Source organism: Crotalus tigris, unplaced genomic scaffold (genome assembly GCF_016545835.1).
Source record: "Crotalus tigris isolate CLP2741 ecotype Arizona unplaced genomic scaffold, ASM1654583v1 scf7180000019267.1258330, whole genome shotgun sequence".
NCBI lineage: Eukaryota > Metazoa > Chordata > Lepidosauria > Squamata > Viperidae > Crotalus > Crotalus tigris.
Genome location: NW_024097462.1, coordinates 1,052,491 through 1,077,741, shown reverse-complemented (window position 1 = coordinate 1,077,741; position 25,251 = coordinate 1,052,491). Strand labels below are relative to the sequence as shown.

The 25,251-nt window shown below is 38.4% G+C and overlaps 1 protein-coding gene across 1 annotated transcript; it reads left to right on the top strand.

Annotated features, from left to right (window-relative positions):
• The first annotated feature begins 17,879 nt into the window (after nt 1-17,879).
• On the top strand, nt 17,880-24,836 carry FGF19 (fibroblast growth factor 19). The gene is made up of 3 exons (XM_039361435.1): nt 17,880-18,117; nt 18,776-18,879; nt 24,001-24,836. The coding sequence occupies exons 1-3, from the start codon at nt 17,880-17,882 to the stop codon at nt 24,322-24,324; spliced, it is 666 nt and encodes a 221-aa protein (XP_039217369.1). The 3' UTR covers nt 24,325-24,836.
• Nucleotides 24,837-25,251: the final 415 nt, after the last annotated feature.

Here is a 25,251-nt window from a genome sequence, read left to right as displayed (position 1 = left end):
GAATAAATTAATCAACTAATATATTACAATAACTACTATCTCCTTATTATCTTGAGTCAGTTTTCTTTTCTCAAACCAGCAGCAGAATCTAGACAAATCTGTAGGTTTTTTTTTGCTTTTGATCTGCAAGTTTGCATAGTGGACTATGGGCATCTTTTATTTAGTTATAAATCCAGTACAGGTACTGTAGTCCTCGAGTTATGACCAAAACTGAGCCCAAAATTTTTGTTGCCAAGTGAAACATTTGTTAAGCGAGTTTGCCTTGTTTTACAAAATTTCTTGCCATAGCTGTTAAGTGAATCATTGCATTTGTTAAGTTAGCAACATGATTGTTAAGCATAAGTGAGCCAGTTACCAAGCATCTGAATTTTGATCATGTGACCATGGGGGAAAGCTGCAAGGGTCATAAGTGTGTAAAATGGTCATAAGTCACTTTTTTCAGTGCCGTTGTAGCTTTGAACTGTTGTAAGTTGAGGACTATCCGTATAACAAAGCGTAAATAATACAGCCTGACTTTTTCCAAAGTGCATGATCAGATCATGATCATTCACTGATAAGGACACTTACATTAACAACGGGAATCATGAGAGTCATTTCTGTTATTAACAATATCTACAAAAAATGGCAAATATTCAATAATAGAATGCAAAAGGAGTTAGATCAAGAAAGTGACAAGAATGAAGAGATTCCTTTGCATATATAAATCTGACAGGTTTTGCCCCTGATACATATTCAAGGATCTGGGTTCCTAATTTCTTTCCAAATAGTAACAATAATATGTGAAATCCAAACTCAGTTTTTGTTGAGAAACTGAAAAGTGCCATTTTGAGATATCCCCAGTGCTTTTTTTGAAAAAAAAAAAGGGGAGGGGGTACCAGAACTCATACATGTCATACAACTCGCCTTGCCTACCCTACAAGGTTCCATCCAAAAAAGGTGCTGGAACTCCATTCTGGGCTTTCTATGACAAAAAAAATCCTGGATATCCCAATATGTAAGAGTTTACTCTAAAACTTGGCAGTATGTGGACTTCAACTCCCAGAATCCCCTAGCCAGCTTGCTAGCCTGAGAATTCAGGGAACTGAAGTCCACGCATCTTAAAGTTGCCAAGTTTGAAAAACACTGGTCTAAAAATAGCCAATCTGCTGACTACTAACTCCTTAAACTACAGTGATGACTAATATTTTCAAATGACATCCATAGTTTTGTATGACATACCCACACATGTTGGGCCTGCCTGTTCTAACTCAGGCAAACTCTGAATTGGTGAATTGCTATCTCAGTATATCTATAGGCAGGAGAAAAGGATGGTCTGCCCATTTAAAACTTGCAGGGAAATGCTTGCAAGTCTCCCTGGTCTTGCAATTCCACTCTCTGTACATATAGTATCAAAGAAGTAAGGCTTGGAAGGGATCTTGTCCAATGCATGAAGCCCTACACAGCAAAGGGCTTCCATTGTCCGGGCTTTTTCACGTAAGATGCCACATTCCCATAGGATCTGACTCATACTTCAAAGTTATAACAGAATAACAGGTTGGATTATTATTTTTATAACATATCAAAATATTATCCAGAGTTGGACATTATTTTTACTGTCAAGAAAAAAAAGCAATATACCAATAGCCAGAGATATTCCAATTGGAACAAGAGAATTCAAAATAAATTCTGATTTCCTCATTTTTAAAAGAAATTATTACAAGCTAATAAATCTGCAAGACAGTTTCATGATGTCCTTTAAAATCTTTCCCCTCACTAACCAATTTTCATTAAAGGTCCCATGGACACATTTATTTATTTATTTATCTTAAAATAGAAAACATTTTAGGAAAGCAATATAAACTATAAAAGAGAGCGAAACCTATTTGATATTAGGTGCTTTGTTACATCACTTTAGGTATTAGTAGAAAAGGAAGAGATAATAAATGCATCACTGTATCATGCTTCTGTCAATAGGACACTTCATACATACATACATACATACATACATACATATATGCATATTTCAGTACCATTGGTGGAATTTTGGTGAGTCATGAAACTGCAATATATATTTTGTAAAAAAAATATATGATATATCCATTTGCATAATTACACTATGCTTATGAAACCACGGGAATGGTAAAATTATTTATGGTAGAGAATAAGTGGGTAGAAAAAAACTGTCTGTGTATGTAAAATGTAGTTACCTCAAAGTAAAAGCCACAGATTTTGTCTTTATTTCCAAGGAAAACAGGATTTGAAAGAAAACACATTATATGAAATGCAAACACTTGGCTATAACATGATCTGAAGTCTATTGTTTAAATAAAGGATGCCTCTGAATTTGTTCTTCTAACAATGCATATCCTTGATAATTGAATTACATACATCAGTTGCATATACAAACATATAAAACATCAGACAGAGATGCTAAGTTTCTCACATCGTTCATTTCTTAACACTTTAGTCATGTCTTGACATACTGGTAATAAGTGGCAATTAAATGCTCCATTTTCTTGCCATTACAAACATTCCTGAGCCTCCATTAGCAGCAGGAACAGGAGAAGGATAAGGAGGAACACATTTGTTTATTTAAAAAAAATATTCAAAATCAATAGGAATTCTACACACATACCCGCCCAGGAATCATGCAGGCATGCATGCATAAATAAACGGTAGGAAAAATGCTAAAGAACATAACTGAATAGTGGAAACACCATCAAAGCTATACCTGAGCCATATCTGTGATATGATATTATTCACTGGACACGAACTGAACTGGGCACTTTACCATAAAAGAAGAAAATTGATGAGTGTTCACTATGTATTACATCTCCATAGTGATATGGATAGAGCCTGACCCACAGAAGTGGTTTACTTCCAAGCAAACAGTCACAGAAAAAAAAGGATGCCTTGGCTGGTAATTTAAAAGATAGCCAAGAATAAGCATTGATGCAAATTGAAAACTGAACTGGATGTGCAGGAAACAAAACATGAATGTTGCGGGGGGGGGGGGGAGGAATCAAGAAAAGAATGCTGACAAGCAAAAGCATTACAAGTAGTCCTCAACTTACGACAGTTCATTTAGTGACTGTTCAAAATTACAACAGCACTGAAAAAAGTGACTTATGACCAGTTTTCATACTTATGACTGCTGCAACATCCCCATGGTCATGTGACCAAAATTCAGACACTTGGCAATTGACCTCTATTTATAATTATCTAAGTGGTGTCCTTGTTATTTTGTATAGTAGCACTTTACACTTTCTGAATTCCAATAGCTTCCATTCATTCCCTCTTCGGGAACACTCTGATTTTTTTTTTTCAGCTTTGTATCCTGTATTTTGGGACGTGCCTTACACTTTGGGTAGAAAATGCATTGACAAAGTAACCACGTTATAGAATAGCGTTGTACAAGTAGTTTTTTCCAAAGCTAGAAAACTCTTTTCACATTTGTTTTTTTTCCTCCAAAAGGGTGACATTTGTTTGCAGTTTCATGTGGTGAAGAAATAATCCATAGCAGCGGTGGCCTCTGCCACAAGACATGGGTTGGGAGCACAAAGGTTAATATCCTTGTCATGTCATTAGGGTCATTGTACCACACACCAGGGGTTAATATTACAGCCTGTATCAATAATGGTGTGGGAGAAAAATTATTGCATTTTCAAGTAAAAGTTGCCTAGGTTGCATATTAAATGTTAGCTATATGGTATTTATTTGTTTGTTTGTTTGTTTGTTTTTTATCCCACCTTGCTCAAGGTGGTGAACATACCTTCTCTTCTGCTATTTTCCCCACAAAAATGAGGAGGGGTAGGCTGGAAGAGAAAATGACTGGCCCAAAGTCACCTCGCCAGGGACTAAGGCAGGGCTAGAACTCACAGTCTGCCTGGTTCCCAGGCCAACACCTTCACGCTACACCAATCTGTCAATAAACAAAATAACAAACAAAGAAATAAAATTTATCCCCAAATATAAATTAAAAAAAATATTTATAAAATAATTAAAATAAAATAAATTCCCAAAGCCATTTTATTATGCCATGAATAAGGTTATACCAGGTTTCACTGGTAATGGAAAGGGAAGTGTTATGCAGCCTGAAGGTGCACACACATTGAAAAGATCCCCACGGTCTCCTGCAAGGTATATTTGCTTTGGCTCCACTTCACAAATATATCCAAAACAAGCAAAAATTCCTGCAGTAAAGTGAGAACACCATCAGCTGAAACATATAGCTACAAAATTTCCTCATAGTAGGACAAAAAGAATCAACAAGTAAGCACATTAAATAATAGCAATGCCCAATTAGATACAAAGATGAGATAGTAGCAGAAAAAGCCCAAGCGACTAACCTTCATGCAAAACAATGATAATTCACATAGCCATCACAGTTCTTGACAAAATGTTCCACATCTGAGTCTACATTAGGACAGTGAAACTAGACATGTAGAAAACATTTGGTTTGTAAATCATCATGGTGTCTCATGAGTTAACTTTAACAATTTTCCTGCTTTGCTTTTAGCTGTTCATTCCATTCATAGTAGAAATTGATTTTCCCCATAGATAAACATTAAAATGTTCTGTCGACTACCCAATCCCAAAGTTTCATGTTCAATGTGTAAATACCTCCTATTCACAGAAGAAAATTAATGACTGACATGTGCAATAAACTTCCTTAGTCCACCTTCCTCAGTCTGTGGCAAAATGACATCTTTTCCTATAGCAGTGGCATGGATATTTTAAATAAATAAATAAATAAAACCTTAATGACACCCCCCCCCAAAATGGTACATTCAGATTATAATAAGCCAGATATAGTCCTTTATTAATGCATCTTTCAGTTGCTGAAGTGGAGACTCCCCTGCCCCAGATCTGTGCCATCTGATTCTTTTTCTAGGGAGCAGGTGCAATAATTCTGAAATATCTCCATAATTAGGAATACGCTGCATAAGATGGGTACAGATATCTAGAAAATAACGCACCACATCCAGATTTTCAGGAGATGGAGTTTGAAGAATAGCTTCAGTCTTCTTTGAGAATTGTGTTTAATTCTATTGGCTAAGACCATGAGTGCAGCTGTCTCTTCAAGACCACTAGCATTTTGCTGTTGTTCAGTTTAAGTTTATCACAGAACTCTTCAATAATCACTGCACTGATAAGGATATCTGTATTTTAGACAAGACCAGAACCCCTACAGAAAAAAGTTCATTGTCTTCTCTTGATGGTGAGTATTTCTGCTTCCCTTATACAACTCTCATCCTTCTGCCGTCTCCCTGGCTGCTTCTGCTTCCTGATCTGAAAAAGGCCCAGGAAGAACTTCTTAAAAGCTCTTAAAAGAAGAAGAGGTGATAGTCTATCAAATTAATAAAGGCTTGGGTTCTCAGGCAAGTCAGACCAATTTTGCTAGCTGAGAATAATAAGTTTGCTATCATTCTGAGGCAGCCAGTATAAGCTATTTGATACAAACTGCCTTTAGCTTTTGAAGGAACATGCAGAAAATAAAGTTAGGGTCCCTTGGACAAATTTCATTTTATCACATCAGCAAATACTTATGGAGTCGTTCTAAGAAAACCAGTGAGAAAAGTGAAAGAAGATAAAATAAAGTGTGTTCACTAGCTTCACGCAGGCAAACACATGGTCACTGAGGGAGAATATTTCAAAAAGGTCATTTATTCATTTTGTCACTACATTCCTTCACCCCAATGATACCCCCGCTAACTGTATGCCTCAAAGGTCTTTATTATTCTTGTTTTGGCACTCATGAAACAATCACTTTCACAGATAATAAAATAACCATTGAGAAGAAGGGGGAAAAAACAGAGAGAGCAGACAGATGAAAACTTAGAGTATTGACACATAAACTGAGAAAAGTCATTTGAGAAAAGAAAAGGGAGAAATTTGCATTGTCTCTGTGTCCCTGTGTGAAGCAAGCAAGGTGATTTAAACTTTATTACACGCGTCTGAGATCAGCCCATATTTATGAGCCAAATGCCTTGCTTTGGAGTTATCAGGTTTATTTTAGAAGAAAATGTTTACCATCATGCCAGCCATATTCTTGGTAAAGACATGACATTGCTTTCTAATAATTGCACCTGAGCTGTACTCTTTTAATGACAAATTATCTTGGGAGCATGTGAGATTAATACCAGCAAAGATATTGAAGGACAGCCCTCTCTCACTTTTGTGAAGGGAGCAAATCTTTTTGAGTTGAAACTGATTGAATAGGTTTTGGTAAGGAATGTGGAACATCTTCCAAATAGCTTATTGGGGCTCAGCAGAATTACAGGAATACCAGCAATTGGCTAACAGGGAATCAAAGATAAATATAACTTAATGACATACAATTTTGTATACATATGCCTTTGAGCTAGTGTTGATTCCTGGCAACTGCCTGGACAAGTTCCTAAAGTTTTCTTGTGAAGCTTTTCAGAAGTGGTTTCCCATGGCCTCCAGAAAGTGACTGACTGAAAGTCACTCAGCTGGTTTTGTACCTAAGATGAAACTAGAAATCATGGTCTCCTGGTTTCTATTGTGGCACCTTAGCCACTACATTAAACATACTCTAAACATACTCTTGGATGACATCTCTCTGTCTTTCTGATATCCAAAAATTATCATAGGTCTAGAACCACTAGAACCTTGAATTGTTCTGTAATATGCTTGCATAGTGGGTTTTTGATCTTGTCTGTGAATCCTGCCAATATATGTATCACACAATGTGGGTTTTTATGTGCCTAAAACTGCAGCGCATGCCTTTTTTTAAAACGAACAAATCAAAGTAGAAAGATAAATAGCATCTATGTGATGTTCAGCTAGAGATATGGTCTTAAACCACATGTCACAGCTATGTTGCACATAATGGAAGGAATGGGTGCATGGAACCCATGACTTCCTATAGAGAGAGGATTGTGGTCAGCAAGTATTTGGGACCAAAACTCGCCAAATATCCAATTACCACCATACTGGGGAGTTATGGAAATGATAACACAGTTGGAGAACCTCCTTGGAAATGACAAGAGAAACAAGCAGATCCCTAAGATCCTCAAATCCTCCAAGCAATTCTTATTTGAAAAGTTCTAAAACAGGGGTTCTCAACCGTGGCAACTTTAAGACTTGTGAACTTCAACTCCCAGAATTCCTCAGCCAGCTTTGCAAAGCTGGCTGAGGAATTCTGGGAGTTGAAGTTCACAAGTCTTAAAGTTGCCAAGGTTGAGAACCCCTGTTCTAAAATATTTCATGTGAATGATAATGTAACCTGAAGTAACAGTCAGTTATTTTTATTTACTTTATTTATTTGAATTTATTACTCTGTTTCTCCAAAAATAAGACCTAACTAGAAAATAAGCCCTAGCATGTTTTTTTCAGGATGCTCATAATGTAAGCCCCACCCCAAAAATAAGCCCCAGTTAAGATTGTCAGCCAGATGGATGCATTTAATACCGTATTTTCCCAAAAAGAAGACCTAACTGGAAAATAAACCCTAATGCGTCTTTTGGAGCAAAAATTAACATAAGACCTGGTCTTATTTGGGGGGGAATATGGTAGCCTCCAAATTCCAATAAACTCTTTATGTCTTATCTCTTTATGTCTTATGCCTCCATCTGTACTAAAGCTACAATTTTCATCATTCCCAGGATGGAAATAGCTGGATATTTGGATAATTTTAGTCTCAATTCATTGGAAAAGCACTAGGTCAGAGAAGGCTATTTTAAGCCAACAATTCATTTAAAGAAAGGATAGAAGAACATTAAACGTACACAAACTTTTTTGCTCCTTATTAAGTTATTGTAATCTCAGTTAGTAAAAAGGACTTCAGATAATATCTCTGATTCTCTAGTCTAGGTTTTCTTAATAATATACTTCCATAAAAAGATATTACCAAAACTAACAAGCAATGTATGATAGAACAAAGTTGTTTTGTTTCCTTGGAACTCATAATGCATCTTTTTAGCCCTAACAGAATTATGATTTCTAATTTAGTCTGTTCTTTTCATGTCTTTACGTATCTCAGCTCATTAATTGGGATCTTTCATAATGGTAACCACTATAGTCTTTTCTAGCTTGGCACTCTCCAGATGTATATTGTAATTCCCTGAAATTCTAGGCAATTTCCAACTATTGGAATGGTACAACATATCCAAAAGTATTGGATTAGAAGTGCCTAGGTCTGAGGCTCTCTTCGTAAGACTGAAAAAGGAGAGCTTACCCCCCAGTAGGTTGTCTTATAAACCTAACCATGAAATGACTATTTGACACCAGAAGATTTATTATCTCCCTGGAGAAATAAGACATTCCTTACGGATCTCCTGCAACTGGGCCCTGCAAAGCCTTTCTTTGATGGGGGTCTCTGTGGTATTGATGTTAATGAGCAACAAGTAACAGAGAAGCTCTGGATCCCCAGGTAGGGACTACCAAAGCGATAATCTAATTACTCTCCAAAACAAATTACTTCCAACCAAAACAAATTACTTTCAATCACTCTGCAGCAGATAAGATCAGCCCAATGAGCTGAAAGCTAATGACAGCTGGAGACTTGGAAGGCTTCAAGAGTTCATGTGCTGATATTTTTTTTCTCTTTAGTGCCACTGGGTGAATGACAAAGGAATGACAGATGAGTAGAATCATGAAGTGTGTTTCCCTTTCATTTCATGTTAGTGAATGCAAGAGATCTCTCCCCATGCAGTGCTATTGGCAACACATGGGATCATTGATAAAAGACAAAATGGAAGCTCTATCAAAGAGCTTCATATAGGCAACACATTACAGAAGAAAAGGATAATCTAAGTTCTTTAAATTATTTAAAATGCATCTCCAGCATGAACTGGAGGGCAACCATCCAATCACTGAAAATTTGGCTTAAAAGGGAAGAGACCCTCCTTCAAATATTTATGGCCACCACTTGTTCCACACCATCACTCCTTTGAATTTTATTAAGGTTCTCTTAAAAAGCAAAGTGAAATTATTATTTGGTGGTGCTCTCTGAAAATACGCAGCCTATTTTCACAGACCTATTTAAACAACATTAATTAAGTGTCTGGATTCATTCCTATAGTATGAGTGACAAAGAAATACAAGCAGAAATGCATGGAGCTTTTGTCTCAGTAATACCAAACCTCTTCTTTCCTAATTCAGTTTATTTATAAACTTCTTTGGACCATGGTGAGACCCACAAGCCAGCCTGTAATATAAAGAAATGACAAGTGTCTAAAAATGAGAAGCCATAAAGAACAGAAACACATGGGGATAATCATGTAATGTGAAGACGTATTAGCTCAGCAGAATCTTCCAAATACACTTCTGCCTGTTTATTTAACCTGGTCTATTGAACAACATCTGAATCTGCCTGGTTCATTTTCTTTCAAGTGTGCAATCTGAACCAGCAGATTAACCTTTGAAGCGTTTGATTCATGAGTTTCTTTTTTTGTTATTACTTCTGCTCATCTTATTTTCAAATAGTTTTCTAATTAACCATTTTTGGTTAGAAAATTAAGGCTGATTAGGATCAATCCAAATGCAATGCTCAGATGCAGGGTTCAGATGTGTGTTTGAATACTATTCTTTCAGATCCCTGGTTAGTTCTGCTTTGTCAAATAAAGGTCAATTCTAGCTGCCATTGGCAGGATGCTTCAGATGACCTTTGGCCTTCAATTATTGACCTCGACTGTCCCTAAGCCATGACTCATGGTGACAAATACTGCAAAAAGATTAGTTAAGAAACTGTAAGGGGGTGAGTGGGGATGGAAGTCATCATAGCCAATTTCTTATAAAATCTATGAAAAAAAATGTTTCATTATTCATCAGTAAAGATAAAGGATTCCTTTTTAGATAACAATAATTTCAAAATATTTTTTGGGGACCTTTGGTTTGTAGAACCATCATACCTAAGTAAAGAAACCAAGTGTTATAAATGTTAGCGATAAGAGTTAATATACAGAGTTTAATACTTTTATGGAATTAAAAGATTGTTATCTGTTAATTTTGGTTTTTGGTTAGTACAGGGAGTTGAAAAAATGAAACAAAACATTACAACATTTGAGATACCCCGGGAGATTTTTGAAGAAAGGAGTAAGAAATTAGTAGTTACAATGTCAGCAATGATGTCGGCTTCTACGGACAGATTATGTCCAAAAAATATTAATGAAGGAATGACAGATGTAAAACAAATTTTGCCTGTTGCAGAAATATTAGGACCAGAAATCCTGGATAATAAAACAACCTGGATTAGAAGAGGAGGGAACTAAAATGGAAACACAAATGACAAGCCAAGGGAATGATTCAAATAAGGACTTTCTACTGAAACTTGGTTGTTGATTAACATTTTGAAAAAAAAAGTAGAAGTACAAATGATAAACCAAGAGAATAACCTGGATAATACCTTTTTACTGGATTCCCAAAACAGTCTTGTTAAAGCATCAAAGAACTTTTGGGAATGGAAAAAAGAAAAACAGAAGGGAGATCAAATCCAACCACAACATCTGAATGAAAGATATACAGGTAGTCCTCGACTTACGACCACAATTGAGTCCAAAATTTCTGTTGCTAAGTGAGTTTTGCCCCATTTTACGACATTTTTTTGCAACAGTTGTTAAGTGAATCTCCACAGTTGATAAGTTAGTAATCTGGCTTCCCCGTTGACTTTGCTTGTCAGAAGGTCACAGAAGGTGATCACATGACCCTGGGACACAGCAACGGTCATAAGTAGGAAGCAGTTGCCAAGCATATGAATTTTGATCACATGGTCAAGGGGGATGCTCCAATGGCGGTAAATGGGAAAAACAGTCATAAGTCACATTTTTCAGTGCCGTTGTAACTTTGAACAGTCACTAAGCGAACAGTTGTAAGTCAAGGACTACCTATACAATAAACCCTAACTCTCTGTTGGTCTCTGCTTTTCCACCAGGCACTTGACAAATGTTGAGTGGAGTCCCGTTTTTGTTATATTAAATTTGCCTGTTCACTTCCTCATATTATATATTGAACTACTTTTTAACGATGTATGGTTGATTTCTCCTAATGTTTATTTTTACTGTACAAGGTTCAGAATCACATTTGGGGCAGTTATAAATACTCAAAACAAATAAGTAAACATAGAAAGAGTGGATCTTTTACCACTGTTTCCAAATATTCCGTTGTACCTGAACTCATGCCTTTTGTTCCAACACATAGTGTGAATGCCTTTGACCCAGAAAGTAATAACCGAAAATTACCTTTCAGGAAAGCTAAAATAAGTCATTTGTTCTTTTTTTTTTCCCCTGGCCAGAAACAAGTTATATAAACTCAATCTGGGGTCACTAATCTCTAGTTCAACCTAAAACAGCACATATAAGCCAAAGCTTATAGCCAAGTAAACTTACAAACAGAAATCAATTTTCAGACTTTTAGAACAAACATTCTGGGGATGAAGAGAGCACAGAAGAGAACAGAAGAGCTATTTCTTTTAGAACTGGAGGTCAAGTTCCATATGACAAGGAATCATTCTTAATTATCAAGATTTACTTACAGAATGCATAGGATTATGGTAATCCTAGAAAAAAATGTAACATCTTATAAAGAAGACAATTAAGATATTGCACACCCTTGTTATGTGCACACCTGGATTTCAAACATGGTTAGAATAAGTTGAGAGCTTCAAAACCAACTAATAAGAATCAGGGCTATCACTATTGTAGATAATGGCTAGGAAGAGTAGTAGCATCTTAGCTCATTCAAGTTTTGTATATGCAAGTCTTTGCCAAACAAGTTCACAATGTAATCCTTCTAGAACAGAGAGAGCGTGCATGCACACACACACACACACATATACACACACACCAGATCAATGAATACCAATAATAACAAAAAAAAAAAAAAAAATCAAGAAATTCAAGGAGTTGTTTAGATTCATGGAAAGGATTGTCCTAATCCACTGAGAAGCAGAATTTATGGGGAATTTTTAAAATAATAATAATAATGAGAAGGCAAGGCTAATTGTGCAAGTGACAGAAATATAATAGTTTCTTTAGGGTCATGGAAATATATGTATTGAAGTTTAAATATAAGTTTTTGTATTGTTGCAAAGTAGCACTATAGAATGAATACATGGTCATTTTTAAAAGCACAAAGAAACAACACAGAATATAACTATACTTGCTGTTGTATTTTTTACTTCAACATAAAAAGTGGATTTTCACAGTAAAATTGTATGCTTAAATATATGCATTGTTATGAATTTATATCTTATTAAGTGGAAGTGAAAGTTATAATAATTAGAAAAAAATTAAAAACCGTTTAAATTATTTTAATTGTATTTTTTGTAAAAAATTTTCTGCAGTATTTCAATGTATTTGTCTATCTAGCATAACCCTTTCTTCAGTATGTGCTATATTAATGGTAGTACCTACTTTAGAAATGAAATTCCTTCACCAGAAAACCATGCAAAAGAATATGCCAGATAAAACAGAAATAAATGGTTATTAAAGCCAATGACTTGGGAAGAAAAGTTATTAGTAAACCACAGGAACTTCTATCTGGTCCGATAATGATAAGTCTCTTGGAAATCTATGCATCGCTTGAAGTAATTAAGTATCCATTATTTAAAAGATCTGTCAGTGTGGTTTTATAACATTGGTGGTTTAAATTTATTTTCTGTCTTATTTACAAAGAAATTTGTAATTAGACACAGAAATTCAAATCCTGTATATGGTTACATTACTTTTAGCATTACTGGGATCTAAAGGTCCTTCATTTCGAAAACAGCTAGCATAATAAAATGTTGGGTTAGGAATGAGGGGGGATCCATGTTTTAGCTCATTCTCAGCCATTACCCCTTCTCAACCAAACCCAATTCACAATTATTGCTGTAGGAAAATCAGAAGAAGAGAGGAAATGGTATGTGTCTTGAGTTCTTGAAGAAAAGGTGGAAGAGAAACCTATTAGCTCACTAAGTAAATAAATAAGCAAAGAAATAAATGTGACAAATTCATCTTAAGTAAGGAATCGAGATTGATCAGTGGAATAAGATTGGCAGTCTAATGAATTTAAAAAAAAGGTAAAAAAAGCCAACATTATCAAATAACAAAAGTTCTTGAATATGAGCTTCATATTCTGTTAAAACTGCTGTTGAAGCTTTTGTTGTTCGCATAGCTTCACATCATTCAGCTAAAGCTGCCTTATTAGAGCATATGCAGAACTTCTCTTTAATGTCCCTTTCTCTCAATGGGACTCTAACTGAAACTCTCATTAATCACTGAGAAACTATATGAGCAGGCTATTCAACCAAGCAACCCTTTGTTCAGTGGCTGCATTTTCTATCAGGGGTCAATTCCCACTATTGGGTTTTTGTTTGTTCGGGGGCGGTGGTGGTTTCTTCTTTCCCATTCAACTTTTAAAATGTTTCTCTTTCCAATGTGCTGTTTCCTAAGAAGATGAAAGAATTACTACAGTTTCCCGCTGGCATTGGGTAAAGCACTTATACAATGATAGAATCATAAATGAGAATAGTTTAATATTGCATGTTTAAATTATGCACACTTAATATCAGGGAGGAAAAAATATATAAATCTTGCACTAGCTTTGTCTTAAGATAAGGTTAATTGATCTACCTGAAGAGATGAAGAATTGAATATAGAGCCTTCTGCATCCAAACCATTGGCTTTCCTATCTATAGTTCTTTCTAGGCACCAATAGGACAGGAAAATATTTTCATTTGCATTTTATTTACACTTACAGCTCATCACTGAAACCGCCTTATGAATTCCTGAAGGATAATATTTTTAATTAAAAGGAACTTCTGTATAAACCGCTGTTGGGCTGTAGACTAGAACAAGATGAAACTTGAAAAACATCCTAGATATGTCTGTCTATAGCAAATGATGGCCATAATACTTTCCAGAAATTTACATGGATGCATCTCAGAAATCAGGAGGAGTGAAGCTTGACCTAAGAACTTGATTTAATGATGACAACAACAACAACAGCATGATCCATCCCAGATCATTTGTCCCACTAATTTCAAAGGATGCTATTTGGTCATATACTTAACTTTCTCACTATACACATATGTTATAAAAAGTTTTCTCTGAATTCCATTGATCACAGATGTGCTTATTTCAATCTGTTTGTGTGCCTATCTGTCTGCCTACCTGTCTTTTTTTATCCATCCATTCTATTCTTCATTCTATGAAGGAAGGTGATTTTGGTGTCCCCTTCTGTTATGGGTAGTTTGCAGTTGATGTCCTACTCTCCCAAGTAATTTGGGGATTTTTTCCTATCACTTTTTTTTATGGATAAGCCATCTATAGTTATTATGGACTTGGGTGGCCTCAAAATTTTATCAAACAAACAAACAAATAAAAATTATTTATTCATCCTCTTAGCATGCTGGGTCTTCCTGCTGTAGTTTTTCTTACACAAATTACACTTCACTTTGTCATCTTGTTTCTGAGGATTCACTATGTTTGTTTCTCCTTCTTGCTCCTTTCTTTTAATGGAATATTTATTGATTACATTTTGGAGTGAAATAAATTCCTATGGCAGAAAGTTATGAATAAATTAGCTATATCATGATTAGCAAATAGAATTGATCTTGCTTCAATCATGCAGATTCAATTAGATATATCTGGACGTTTGAAGATACCAGAATAGGTTTATTTTTAAAGGCAATTGAAACAGCCTGGCAGCAGTTTTGAACTGTCACTGTATTCTGCAGAATTAGAGATTGTGGGAGAGATTTAAGGTTTAAAGCTCTATCTAGTGGTCAAACAAAGAATTAGCAAGCTGAAGAATTTGAGCATTATTCTGGATAAATTCTTGCATGTTATTCTTTGTCCTGAGACAAAATGAACGTTCTTTCATAGATATGTTAAAAGTATTTATCACAAAGAATCTATGCTCTGTTTTATTTGACCAATATAAGAATGTTATTTTGCTTAGGAAATCCTTAGCATATTTATGTAAAAACAGGGACACAGTTTTGAAGTTCAACTTTTATCTTGCAACATTTCAATATTTATAACTGGAAATAAGCATTCTGTATATTGGATATGATCATTCACAGGCACACTATTTTTTATATATAAGAAAATTCTTAAATCTATCAGTTGGGTATATTTAATTTTAATAATATTATATGCTATGCTATGCTATGCTATGCTATGCTATGCATAGATAGATAGATAGATAGATAGATAGATAGATAGATAGATAGATAGATAGATAGATAATAAAAAACCTCTATGGATTCATGAATATTTCTCACTAAATTCAATTGAATTTACTTTAAATGTGGATAGGACTGCAGTTTTGAAAATATATTGCTAGTTTTCAGATTTTAGTAACCATTTGCTGAAATTAGAAGATTGATAACTTTATCAAAATTTATAGCTTTATCAAAAGATGAACAAAAACTGATGTATTCATTCTCAAGTTACATTATTATTATGTTAGTTTTTTAACATATTAATCCAGGAACATTAATTACTGATAGAATTTTAGTCAATCAACTGATTTAGCATTGGCTTTGTTCGCATATAATAAGTGCCAGGATTCTTTTTAAATCAGAGTTTGCTGACCAAATCTTAATGATCACGTTTTCATTCTATAGTAACATTAAACCACAATGAGGATTTTCACACAGCGCTGCAAGTCAAACAAAGTATTCACTTTATGTTTTAATGTGATGCATGAGCCCAGTCACTGAGCAACAGGAAACTAGGAGAAATTTCCTTTTTAAAACTACACAGTTCAAAGGAATCTCCTAAGCATATAGCAGCTTTCAGGAGCCTGGCCCTCTCCCAGTCTGATAGAACAACTTCTTGCATTCTGATTGGACACCAGGCATTCCTCCTTCTGACCCATTTGGAATTTGGGATTTGGAATTTTCATCATCATAAAACTTTGCTTGGCTAATTAAGCCAATCTTCATCTTCCCATATTGTTTTGCAAGCTAAAATTGGCTACTCTGAAGGGTTAAGAAGAATAGGCAGTCCTATTTGCCTTGGAGTGCCATCCTGAGGTTCAGGATGTAATTTCTGTCCTCAGATGTTTACATTGATGGACAAGCTTGTATTAGGAAGGTGTAGGTCTGTGTGTGTGTGTGTGTGTGTGTATTTGTGTGTGTGTATGTTGGAAACATGCATAAGAGGCATTCATCCTAAAGTGGATATATACACACATATGCACATGAGAACACTCACTCACACACACACACACACACACAGGGCTTAACTGTATTATCAGCTCCAAATTGGTATATATTCTCATATATATATGCCTCTTCCAGGTGCTTTTTTAAATAATATTTTATTAATTTTCCAAATTTACATCTGAGTATTTAAAAAGCAACTTGGTGACTGGGTTAATCAACAGTTCAATAACAAAATCTTTAGTGCAAATCTCAGGTTGCCACATCAGCTATTCCTTCTCTTTTTCCCTTAACATTTACTGTCTGGTATTCAAGCTAGTACATTTCTTAATTATATCAACTCAATAAAAACATCATTATTACATTTATCAATAATTTTTTTTAGTTTGCACATATCTTAATTACATTCAATCTTCATAAACAATCCATATCCTGTTATTTTCAACCAAGAAGTTCCAGAGTTTTCTTTTGCCTATATATAAAAGAAAGAATTCTATTCTTTAGAATATACCTATTTGGAGCTGATCATATAGAAATAGCTAATTTACAGTTAGGTATGGATTTTTAAAAAGTGCCTTTATATTGCCTGTTTTCTAGAACTCAAGAGCACTAGCACCCCCTTTCCCTCACGCGGGCTGCCCTGCAGATGCTGTTCTTCGTTTTGCAGCTTTCCTCAATTCAAGGCGCTGTTGCATCAGCCGACGCGCTTGGGCACCTTGGGGAACAAAGACGGCGGGACGGGGGGGGGAGGAGAGGGAGAGGCGATTTTCCGGGTCATTTGGCAATTGCATTCAGATTTAAACTTCCTTTAATCGCCCCGCAGTTCTTCTCTCCCTCCTTCCCCCAAATGTGTGGTCCCTGACGCGTAACCGCCCTTTGCCTTGCTCCTCTGCTTTCGACAGATGCCCGCGTGGAAAGGAAGCTCTGTTTTTGCACGGGTTGCACGCAACAGTGTATAGGTGTGCAAATAACAAAAAAAAAAAAAAAAACAATCCCCGAATACAATCCCTTCCCAGTCAAATAGGCTTTGCTCTCGTTTTTTGAGGAGGGAGGGAGCAGAGAGGTCTTGTGGGGGGGTGTGTGTGCGATTTTGAAAAAAGCCCCCGTTTCTTTGCTTTCTCTCTCCCTCTCTCCAGAAGTTCCCGCTCTTCTGCTTTGCAAGCCGACCTCGCGGCTGTGGCTATTCTTTTACACCTCGGGACTTCAACGGATTGGGAGGGCAGCCGGGTAGGGGAAGGAAAGAGCGGCTTCGAAAAGAGAATCCCACCGGCGAGGGGGGCTTTCTCTCCCGCGACCGATCCAAGGCTGCCAAAGCCCAGGAAGGCGAGGCGAGTTAGAGAAGAGTGCTGGAGATCTGGGAAGCCATCCCCGGTTAAATGAGAGCTGCTACGTCCCGGAGCAGGTCAGAAGCCGAAGCCCGAAGGGTGTCCCCTGGGCTGTGATGTCATCCAGATCAATACGACGGGGCGGGAATTGGCCGGAGCACTTGCTCAGGAGCGGGGTCTGTATTGGAATCGGGACTCGCCTTATCGATTGGGCTGATCGGCGAGAGCTATAAAAGGAAGGGGCTCGCCTGCTGCTTCCCACCATTCGCTTCCGAAGCCCCTCCATCTGCCCCCGGCTGGGCTCTCTCTCTCGCCCTCTCCCCATCTCCAGCGCAGGAACCTCGCGGCGCGGTGCTTACGGTCCCTCGGCTTGGAGGGAAGCCGCCCCCCCCCCACACTTCTCTCTTTCTCTCTCTCTCTCTCTCTCCCCTCCACCACGAGCCACTCGTTCTGCTAGGATGGGGATGCAGGTCGGCAAAGCCGGCGCCGCGTCCCTGGTTCTGCTGGGCCTTTGCTTCGCTGCCGCGGTCAAGTCGGTGCCTCTGGCCGATGCCGGACCGCACGTCTACTACGGCTGGGGGGACCCTATCCGGGTCAGGCACCTCTACACGGCCAGCCGGCACGGACTGTTCAGCTATTTCCTGAGGATCCACGGCGACGGCCGTGTGGACGGCGCCGCTAGTCAGAGCCGACACAGTAAGTAGCATCAACGCTCCGACCTGGGTCCTTCCTCCCACTTTCCGCGGGGACACCTTCCGCCAGGTCCCTCCCCCGCTTTTGGAAGCTGACGCTTTGGCTCGGGGAGCTCCCCTCGTCTCGCTGCGGTTTAACCCCAGCCATTACCCCCCCCCCGCGCGCGCGCTTCCTTTTCGCGTGGCCCTTTGAATCTGCGCCCCCGGAGAAGGGAGGAAAACCCAGATCCTGAAAGAACCCCCGGGGGCTTGGGGGTGGGCTTTTTCTGTTCCCCTGATCACGCCGAGGACTTTGGTGGGGCCACCCACCCAATTGCTCTCTCGCCTTTACAGAGACCCCTGCTTTTGTTCACGGGCTCAGTCTATCCTTCCCGTGGAAGGCGCGCGTCTGAGTGGGGGGGAGGGAGACAGACCTTTTCCTTTCCTTTCCCCAAGGGCAGGGGTAGGCAACCTTGGCTCTTTTATGACTCGTGGACTTCAACTCCCAGAATTCCTGAGCCAGCATAGCTCGCTCAGAACTCGCTCGGCTGGCTCAGGAATTCTGGGAGTTGAAGTCCACGAGTCATAAAAGAGCCAAGCTTGCCTACCCCTACCCAAGGGCTATTTTCCCTCCCACGGAGTACACGAACTCTACAAAACGGTTTGTTTGTCTCGCCGCGCAGGTTTGCTGGAGATCCGAGCAGTAGCGCTTCGCACCGTAGCCATCAAGGGCGTGCACAGCTCTCGCTACCTGTGCATGGAAGAGGAAGGCGGGCTGCACGGGCTGGTAAGTGACTTGAAGCTGCATAAAAACCCCCGGGGGCAAGCGAAGCCTTCTCTACGTATCCTTTCATCCCGGTCGGGAACGGCTTTGTCTGCCTCTCCGCTCGCAAAAAGTAGGCGAGACGCGCCCCACGCGGAGGACTCGGACAGAGTTGCGCGCCAAAGGTCCTTTAAACGAGGCGGGAAGGGAACGCGCTTTTCTGGCTCTTTAAAGTAAAGGTTGTAGCATGAAAGAAGGAGTTTAACTTTAGAGGCGATTTGGGCTGGCCAGAGAAGAAGGACGGGGCGGGGGGGGCTTCACACAGGAGCACCGAGTGTTGCAGGACACTGAATAATTTACACTGGGTTTCGGAGCGAATAATGGGATGAAAGAGAGCAACGGTCTTGGGAGCTACTTCCGCAGCGCTGCTGTGGCAGCTCACAGGCGGACCCAGCCACATTCCAGAACTTAAGACTACAGAGTTACTGTTTGTTTACGTTTCTTTGGGGACCTGTTTTCGGGGCGCCAGGCAGAAGATAGATCCTTATCGCGCCCTGTCCTCACGGTAACCTTTGAGGGAGGGGAGGCTGAGAAATAAGCCCGTAAATCCCTTTAGAGGCCACCCACTACGTTTGCTGGCTCGCTAGAGATTTCTGACTGGGTCCCCCCCCCCCATCCCTGCATCCAAATACAAGCTCTCCATCCCTGGCATTGCAGTCACTTTCAGAAAAGATTCTGGGCCTTGCATTCTTCATTGCCTAATGTTTCCTTCTATTCGAGAAGGCATTCAGATTCACAAAGCTTTCTGTTGGTTATTCACCTTGGGAGGGTGGGATTATTTCATCATTCAGGTGGCTAGGTGGAAAATAATAAAAGTTAGGTTCTATTTCTGATCAATTAATGAGACCCCTTTACGCGGTGTGTACCCTTTCCATTGTGTTGGTAGCAAACACACAATTGTATAGGAGCTAGAGCTGGTATTACAGCAGAATCCAAGGGACAGTAAACTAACTATTGACTCCCATCTGCTGGTCATCTGGATCTTTGCAGCACAGGTGTGACACACTCTGAAAACCGATTTTAAAAAAGCCTGCAGAAAGGGGAGTGTTGAGGATTAGTAAGCAGGATAAATAAGAATAAACAGAACGCTTGTTGTCTCTGGCTACCGCAACCTTTGAGCAGCAGTAATGTGCTATGTAATGGCTCAGTAGCAGAACAGTAGGCAAGATGTAGAACTCTTTTTATTTAGATTTAAAAAGTCCAAATGGCCAGAGTTATAGATAAAAAAATTCTTTTATAACTGGTAATGAATGAAGCACTTAAATATTAACTTAAATACTTTGGGTCTTTTTTTTTTTACTGTTTTCTCCACACCAAGTATAGGTATTAGGTAGCATATAAGATTAATAATAAATAAGTATAAATAAAGAAATAAATATCCTAGGAAATACTGATAAGTAGCAATGGTCATGCTCCCCATACCAAATCAGCATTACACAGCTCCCGCAATTACCCAAATGTAACTGCTCACCAGAAGTTGTTCTGCCCTATTGAAATTAATATTCCTAATGCAATTTCAAATAGGAAAATGAGTATACAGCAAGTTGCAGTACATTAAACTAGAGCCCTCGTTCAACTAACCTCCAAGAAAACCCCTCCATTTTTAATCCTTTTGTTTTCATTGATCTTCTAGCGACTGAATGCGTAGTTGATGACACAGCAATATTTTTGACTCATTTTTGGCTGGGAAGGGCATTCTTCACTGCTTTAAAGCATAATTTTATCAATTTACACTCCAGGATTTTTTCCTGATCATCCCAGACTTGGGATTTTCCCATGCAAATAATTGCTTTACTTCTGCTATATATGTAGGTGCATTTTCATAGGTAATATATATATAATGCTTCTTACATGTTCTTAAAGGCATAACTTTAGATAATGACTATCACTGTTTCCATTCATAATGCTTAGACTGTTATATTAAAATTCACTTCCTTTCAAATATGCTAAAAGTTAGCTTTTCAATAGTAAATAGAGATTTAAGCAGAGGGCTTCAAATCTGATGTGATTTCTGCTTGTAAACAACAATAATACCGTTTAAAGCTGTCTCATCATTAAAATAAAGATTAGCATTTATCCTCCCAAAGTATTGCTTATCTGTGTAATTTTGTGCAATTATACCTATTTAGAACTAAACCTTCCTAAGCATACCACTAAATACACTCCATTAAACTCTGAATTGTGAGGTTGTTTTTATTTTAATTAACCAATTAATCAATAAAATAAAACAGACTATAGTCTTACACACCACAGAGGTACAATTGTTTGATGGCCCGTGGCCACAATAATTGGGACAATTTACTTATTGCTTGTATTTCTCCTTTTTTCCAAGTGCTTAAAAGCAGTGTTCATAGCATCCACTTGTCCAGTTTTCTTTACAAGCCTGCAACGTAGTTTTGCCTGAAAGATAATGAACAGCCCCAAATATTCAGTGATCTTCCATAACTGAAGCAGGGTTTTAAATCAGGGTTTTAAATCAGGGTTTAAATCTGTATTTCCCTGGGTTTATCGTGTTGGTGGGAGGAGTTTTGGATTTACTTCTTTAAACAGTTGAGCCTATTGTAGGCCCTGCCCTACAATTTTTGCAAAGTTTTCCTACTCAGTTCCTACCATACTCCAAAATGGTGGCAAAGCGTGGTACTGATTTTCAAAGTGGTGCTATTAAGTGATTTTCATGACAGCAACTTCACATTTCAAGCCGTTTGCTAATCTTGACAAAGAGTAAAGCATGTTTTCCAAATGACTGACAGCCCGATCTATTGGTGAAGAAGCAATTTTAAATCTGTTTTGTCTCTTTGAAGCGATTCTGCTATAAAATATTCAGCAATAATTGGTGGGGGGTGGGTGATGGGATTTTTTTTTCAGTCTGTTTTGCATGTCAGATAAACGTATGGTTCACATGCTTGACTGAGAAAGAGCTTGTGCAAGAACACCGCTTCTCTTATCATTGAAGCATTCTACGTAATCAGCAATACTTTTTTATTGACCAAGAGTTCAGTTACCTCTAATGACTGAACCAGAGTAACTCCAGAGTTTTAGGAAAAACAACAGTGGCAGAAAGGGACTAAAACGTTCTGAAATGATGGCCACCTTCTTCGTAGCGTTAACATTTCTGAATTAAGAATGAAACACTGTAGTTTCTGTTGCTCTGAATATACAATATAACAAATGTTTATTCCATTACATCGCCAGACAAGTTTTATTCCAGCTTCCCCCAGTTTGGTGGTCCTGGGTTTCAGTTTCCAGCAGAATGTCCAGTAATTTGGGGAACTAAAGTTCAGTTAGGGCTATTGGATATGGGTTGGATAAACATGGATGAACACGAGAGGGCAGGAAAGAGAGTTCTCTAAAGGTCTTTCTGACTTTCTAGTGATTTCTTAAGTCTGTTACATGACTAAGTCTGTGGGAATTTCCTAGTGGGAAGGCACTGTGGTTCCCACCAAATAAAAAGGCATACATAAAACGTATATTTATTAAAAGGCAAACCCTCTCCCCTAACAACTTATACAGGTAGCCCTTGACTTCCCACCACAATTGAACCTAAAATTTCTGATGTGAGACGGTTAAGTAAGTTTTGCCCCATTTTACCACCTTTCCTGGCACAGTTGTTAAATGAATCTGGCTTCCCCTTTAACTTTGCCTATCAGGAGGTCACAAAACGTGACCACATGACCCTGGGACACTGCAACCGTCATAAATAGGAGTCAGTTGCCAAGCGTCAATCACATGACCAGGGGGATGCAGCAACAGTCATCAGTGTGAAAAACGGTCAGGTCACTTTTTCAGTGCCACGGTCACTTTGAACCGTCACGGTTGTAAGTTGAGGACTACCTGTATTTCTGTTAGATTGTTCTGGAGTATGTATTGAGAAACAGACCCATTACCAACTGTAAAAATGGCTGGATGGCGCCGTCCTTAAGCAACCATTGTGCAAAGGTTGCTCTGGCATCATCGAATACAATACGCAATTTTTATGGCCCAAGGTTTGCAGCTAATCTGAGTATGCTGGGCTATTTTGCCAAAAGTACTTATACTATTTCATTAATAGTTAATACAAACTAAATGTAATTGATATGAATAATTCCAAGCATTGTACTTAATAGTTTTCTATTTCTGTTACATTAAAAATTAATGTTGGTAATGTCCTTTGTTGATCTTTGAAGGCTGCAACTAAGACTTCCAGGTTTAATTCCACACTAGAGCCTTATGTCACATATCTCTGGAATAGCCTTTATAACAATCTTTATTCCATTATTTGCATAATTCAATTTTTTTGCATCTGTGTTTTTTATAGAATATAGAAATCATAATCTAGAGCAAGGGTAGACAAACTGGTATGCACCAGGTTGTTTTGGCTACAATTCTAACAATTGTTTACCATTAGCCATGCTGCTAAAACTATTGAGAACTGAAGCTCAAAATATCTGGAAGTTACCTGATCTAAGCAGATGCCGAACTGAGATACTGAAAGGGCATAAATAAATCAGATTGACACTGCTTATTTGCTCCATTAGGTGGTTAAAAAAAGAAACTCATTCAGTACTTTAACCCATAATTAAGACTTGCATGACAACATTTTTATCATGCTCCAGTCTCATTTTCTATGACACTTTCTTTGTTGTTTTCCATATTAATCCGCACAAAAGCATTCAGACCGAGCTATGATAATTCCTTTATTTTTTTATTCATAGTGAAAACAAAGCATGAGCAATAAATTACTTGATGGGCAATCAGGAATTAAAAATATTTCTTTCCTTCCCATCAAATAAAATTGGAGAAATCAAAATGAACCTTGTTGTAAAATTGATCACCATCCCTTAGTAACCTGTTACAGACTATATATTTAAATGCTTCTTATAACCTAATTTATAAATACCTCATCTGTTTCTTCTTGAGATCCCCTAAGATTATTTTTGCTCTGCGAAATAAGAAATCCAATTTAATCTCTCTAAGGAATATCATATTTAATTATCTTGTAGCCAAATAGATAATTCCACTGATTATCTGGATAAACAATGTTGCTTCATCTGCCATTTCAGAGACTTATAAACTCATGTAGTATGTAATGTTTACTTTTTTTTCCAGCTCATATATACCACAGAGAATTGCTCTTTTGAAGAGGAGATACGTCCAGATGGCTACAACATCTACAAGTCAAAGAAATATGGAATTCTACTGTCTTTAAGTAATGCCAGGCAAAGACAACAATACAAAGGAAAAGACTTTCTTCCATTATCTCATTTCCTACCTATGATGAACACTGTGCCAGTGGAAGATTTTGGAGAATATAGTGATACCAGGCAAAATTTGGAATCTGGTATTTTTCAACAACCAGTTAAAACTGACAGCATGGATCCCTTTGGTATCACTTCTGAAGTATCCTTAGTACAGAGTCCTAGTTTTGGTTAGTAACTTCTGTTTCTTTAATTAGATTTTATAAAGATGTTATGAAGAGGTTAGGATTGTATTTTTTTTGAAGTGATAACTTAAAACATGACAAACGTGTAGATAGGATTACCACCTTTGTAAAACAATACTAATTCCAAGAAAGCTACCCTCATTCACCCTCTTTGTCATCTATACAAAGTACTTAGAAAAGTTCCTTCTAAATGTTTTATTTAGGAATGAGAAACATTCAAAGCCTGCAGAATTTCTTTTGTTTGGAAGATCTTTGGACAGATAAACCCATAGAAATTCTACTGCTTCATTACTTCCAATTACCTCGGAGTCCCAATAACTGCTGCTCATTCAAATGTAATTCCCATTCAATGTATATAGAATAGAATAGAACAGAACAGAACAGAGCTGAAAGGGACCTTGGAAGTCTTCTAGTCCAGCCCCCCCCCCCGCGCTCAAGCAGGAGAACCTATACCAGTGGTGGCAAACCTATGGCACGAGTTCCAGAGAAGGAACTCAGAGCACTCTTTGTGGGCACATAGGCCATCGCTCCAGCCCCGCCTCCCCCATGGCCCCCTCCTCATCAGCAGCCCCCCTAGAGGAGAGTCGCCCCTGGGCATGGCCTGCGCAGAGCAGCGCAGCCAAGAACATGGCAGCTGGGCAGCAGGGACAAGACCCCACCCTCACGCCCTGTCACTTGCAGATGCTGCTGTGGGGCACGGACGGAGGGCGTGGCCGCCATGGCGCTGCTGGGCTGCCTGGGCGATCTCCTGCAGTGGGCCATGGAGGCGGTGGGTGGCTCTGCAGGTGGGTGAGGGTGGGGCAGAGCGGGGCGGGTCAGGGGGCTGGGTGGTTTTTGGCACTCGGTCTCTACAAGGTTTGCCATCACTGACCTATACCATCTCAGACAAGTGACTGTCCAGTCTCTTCTTAAAAACC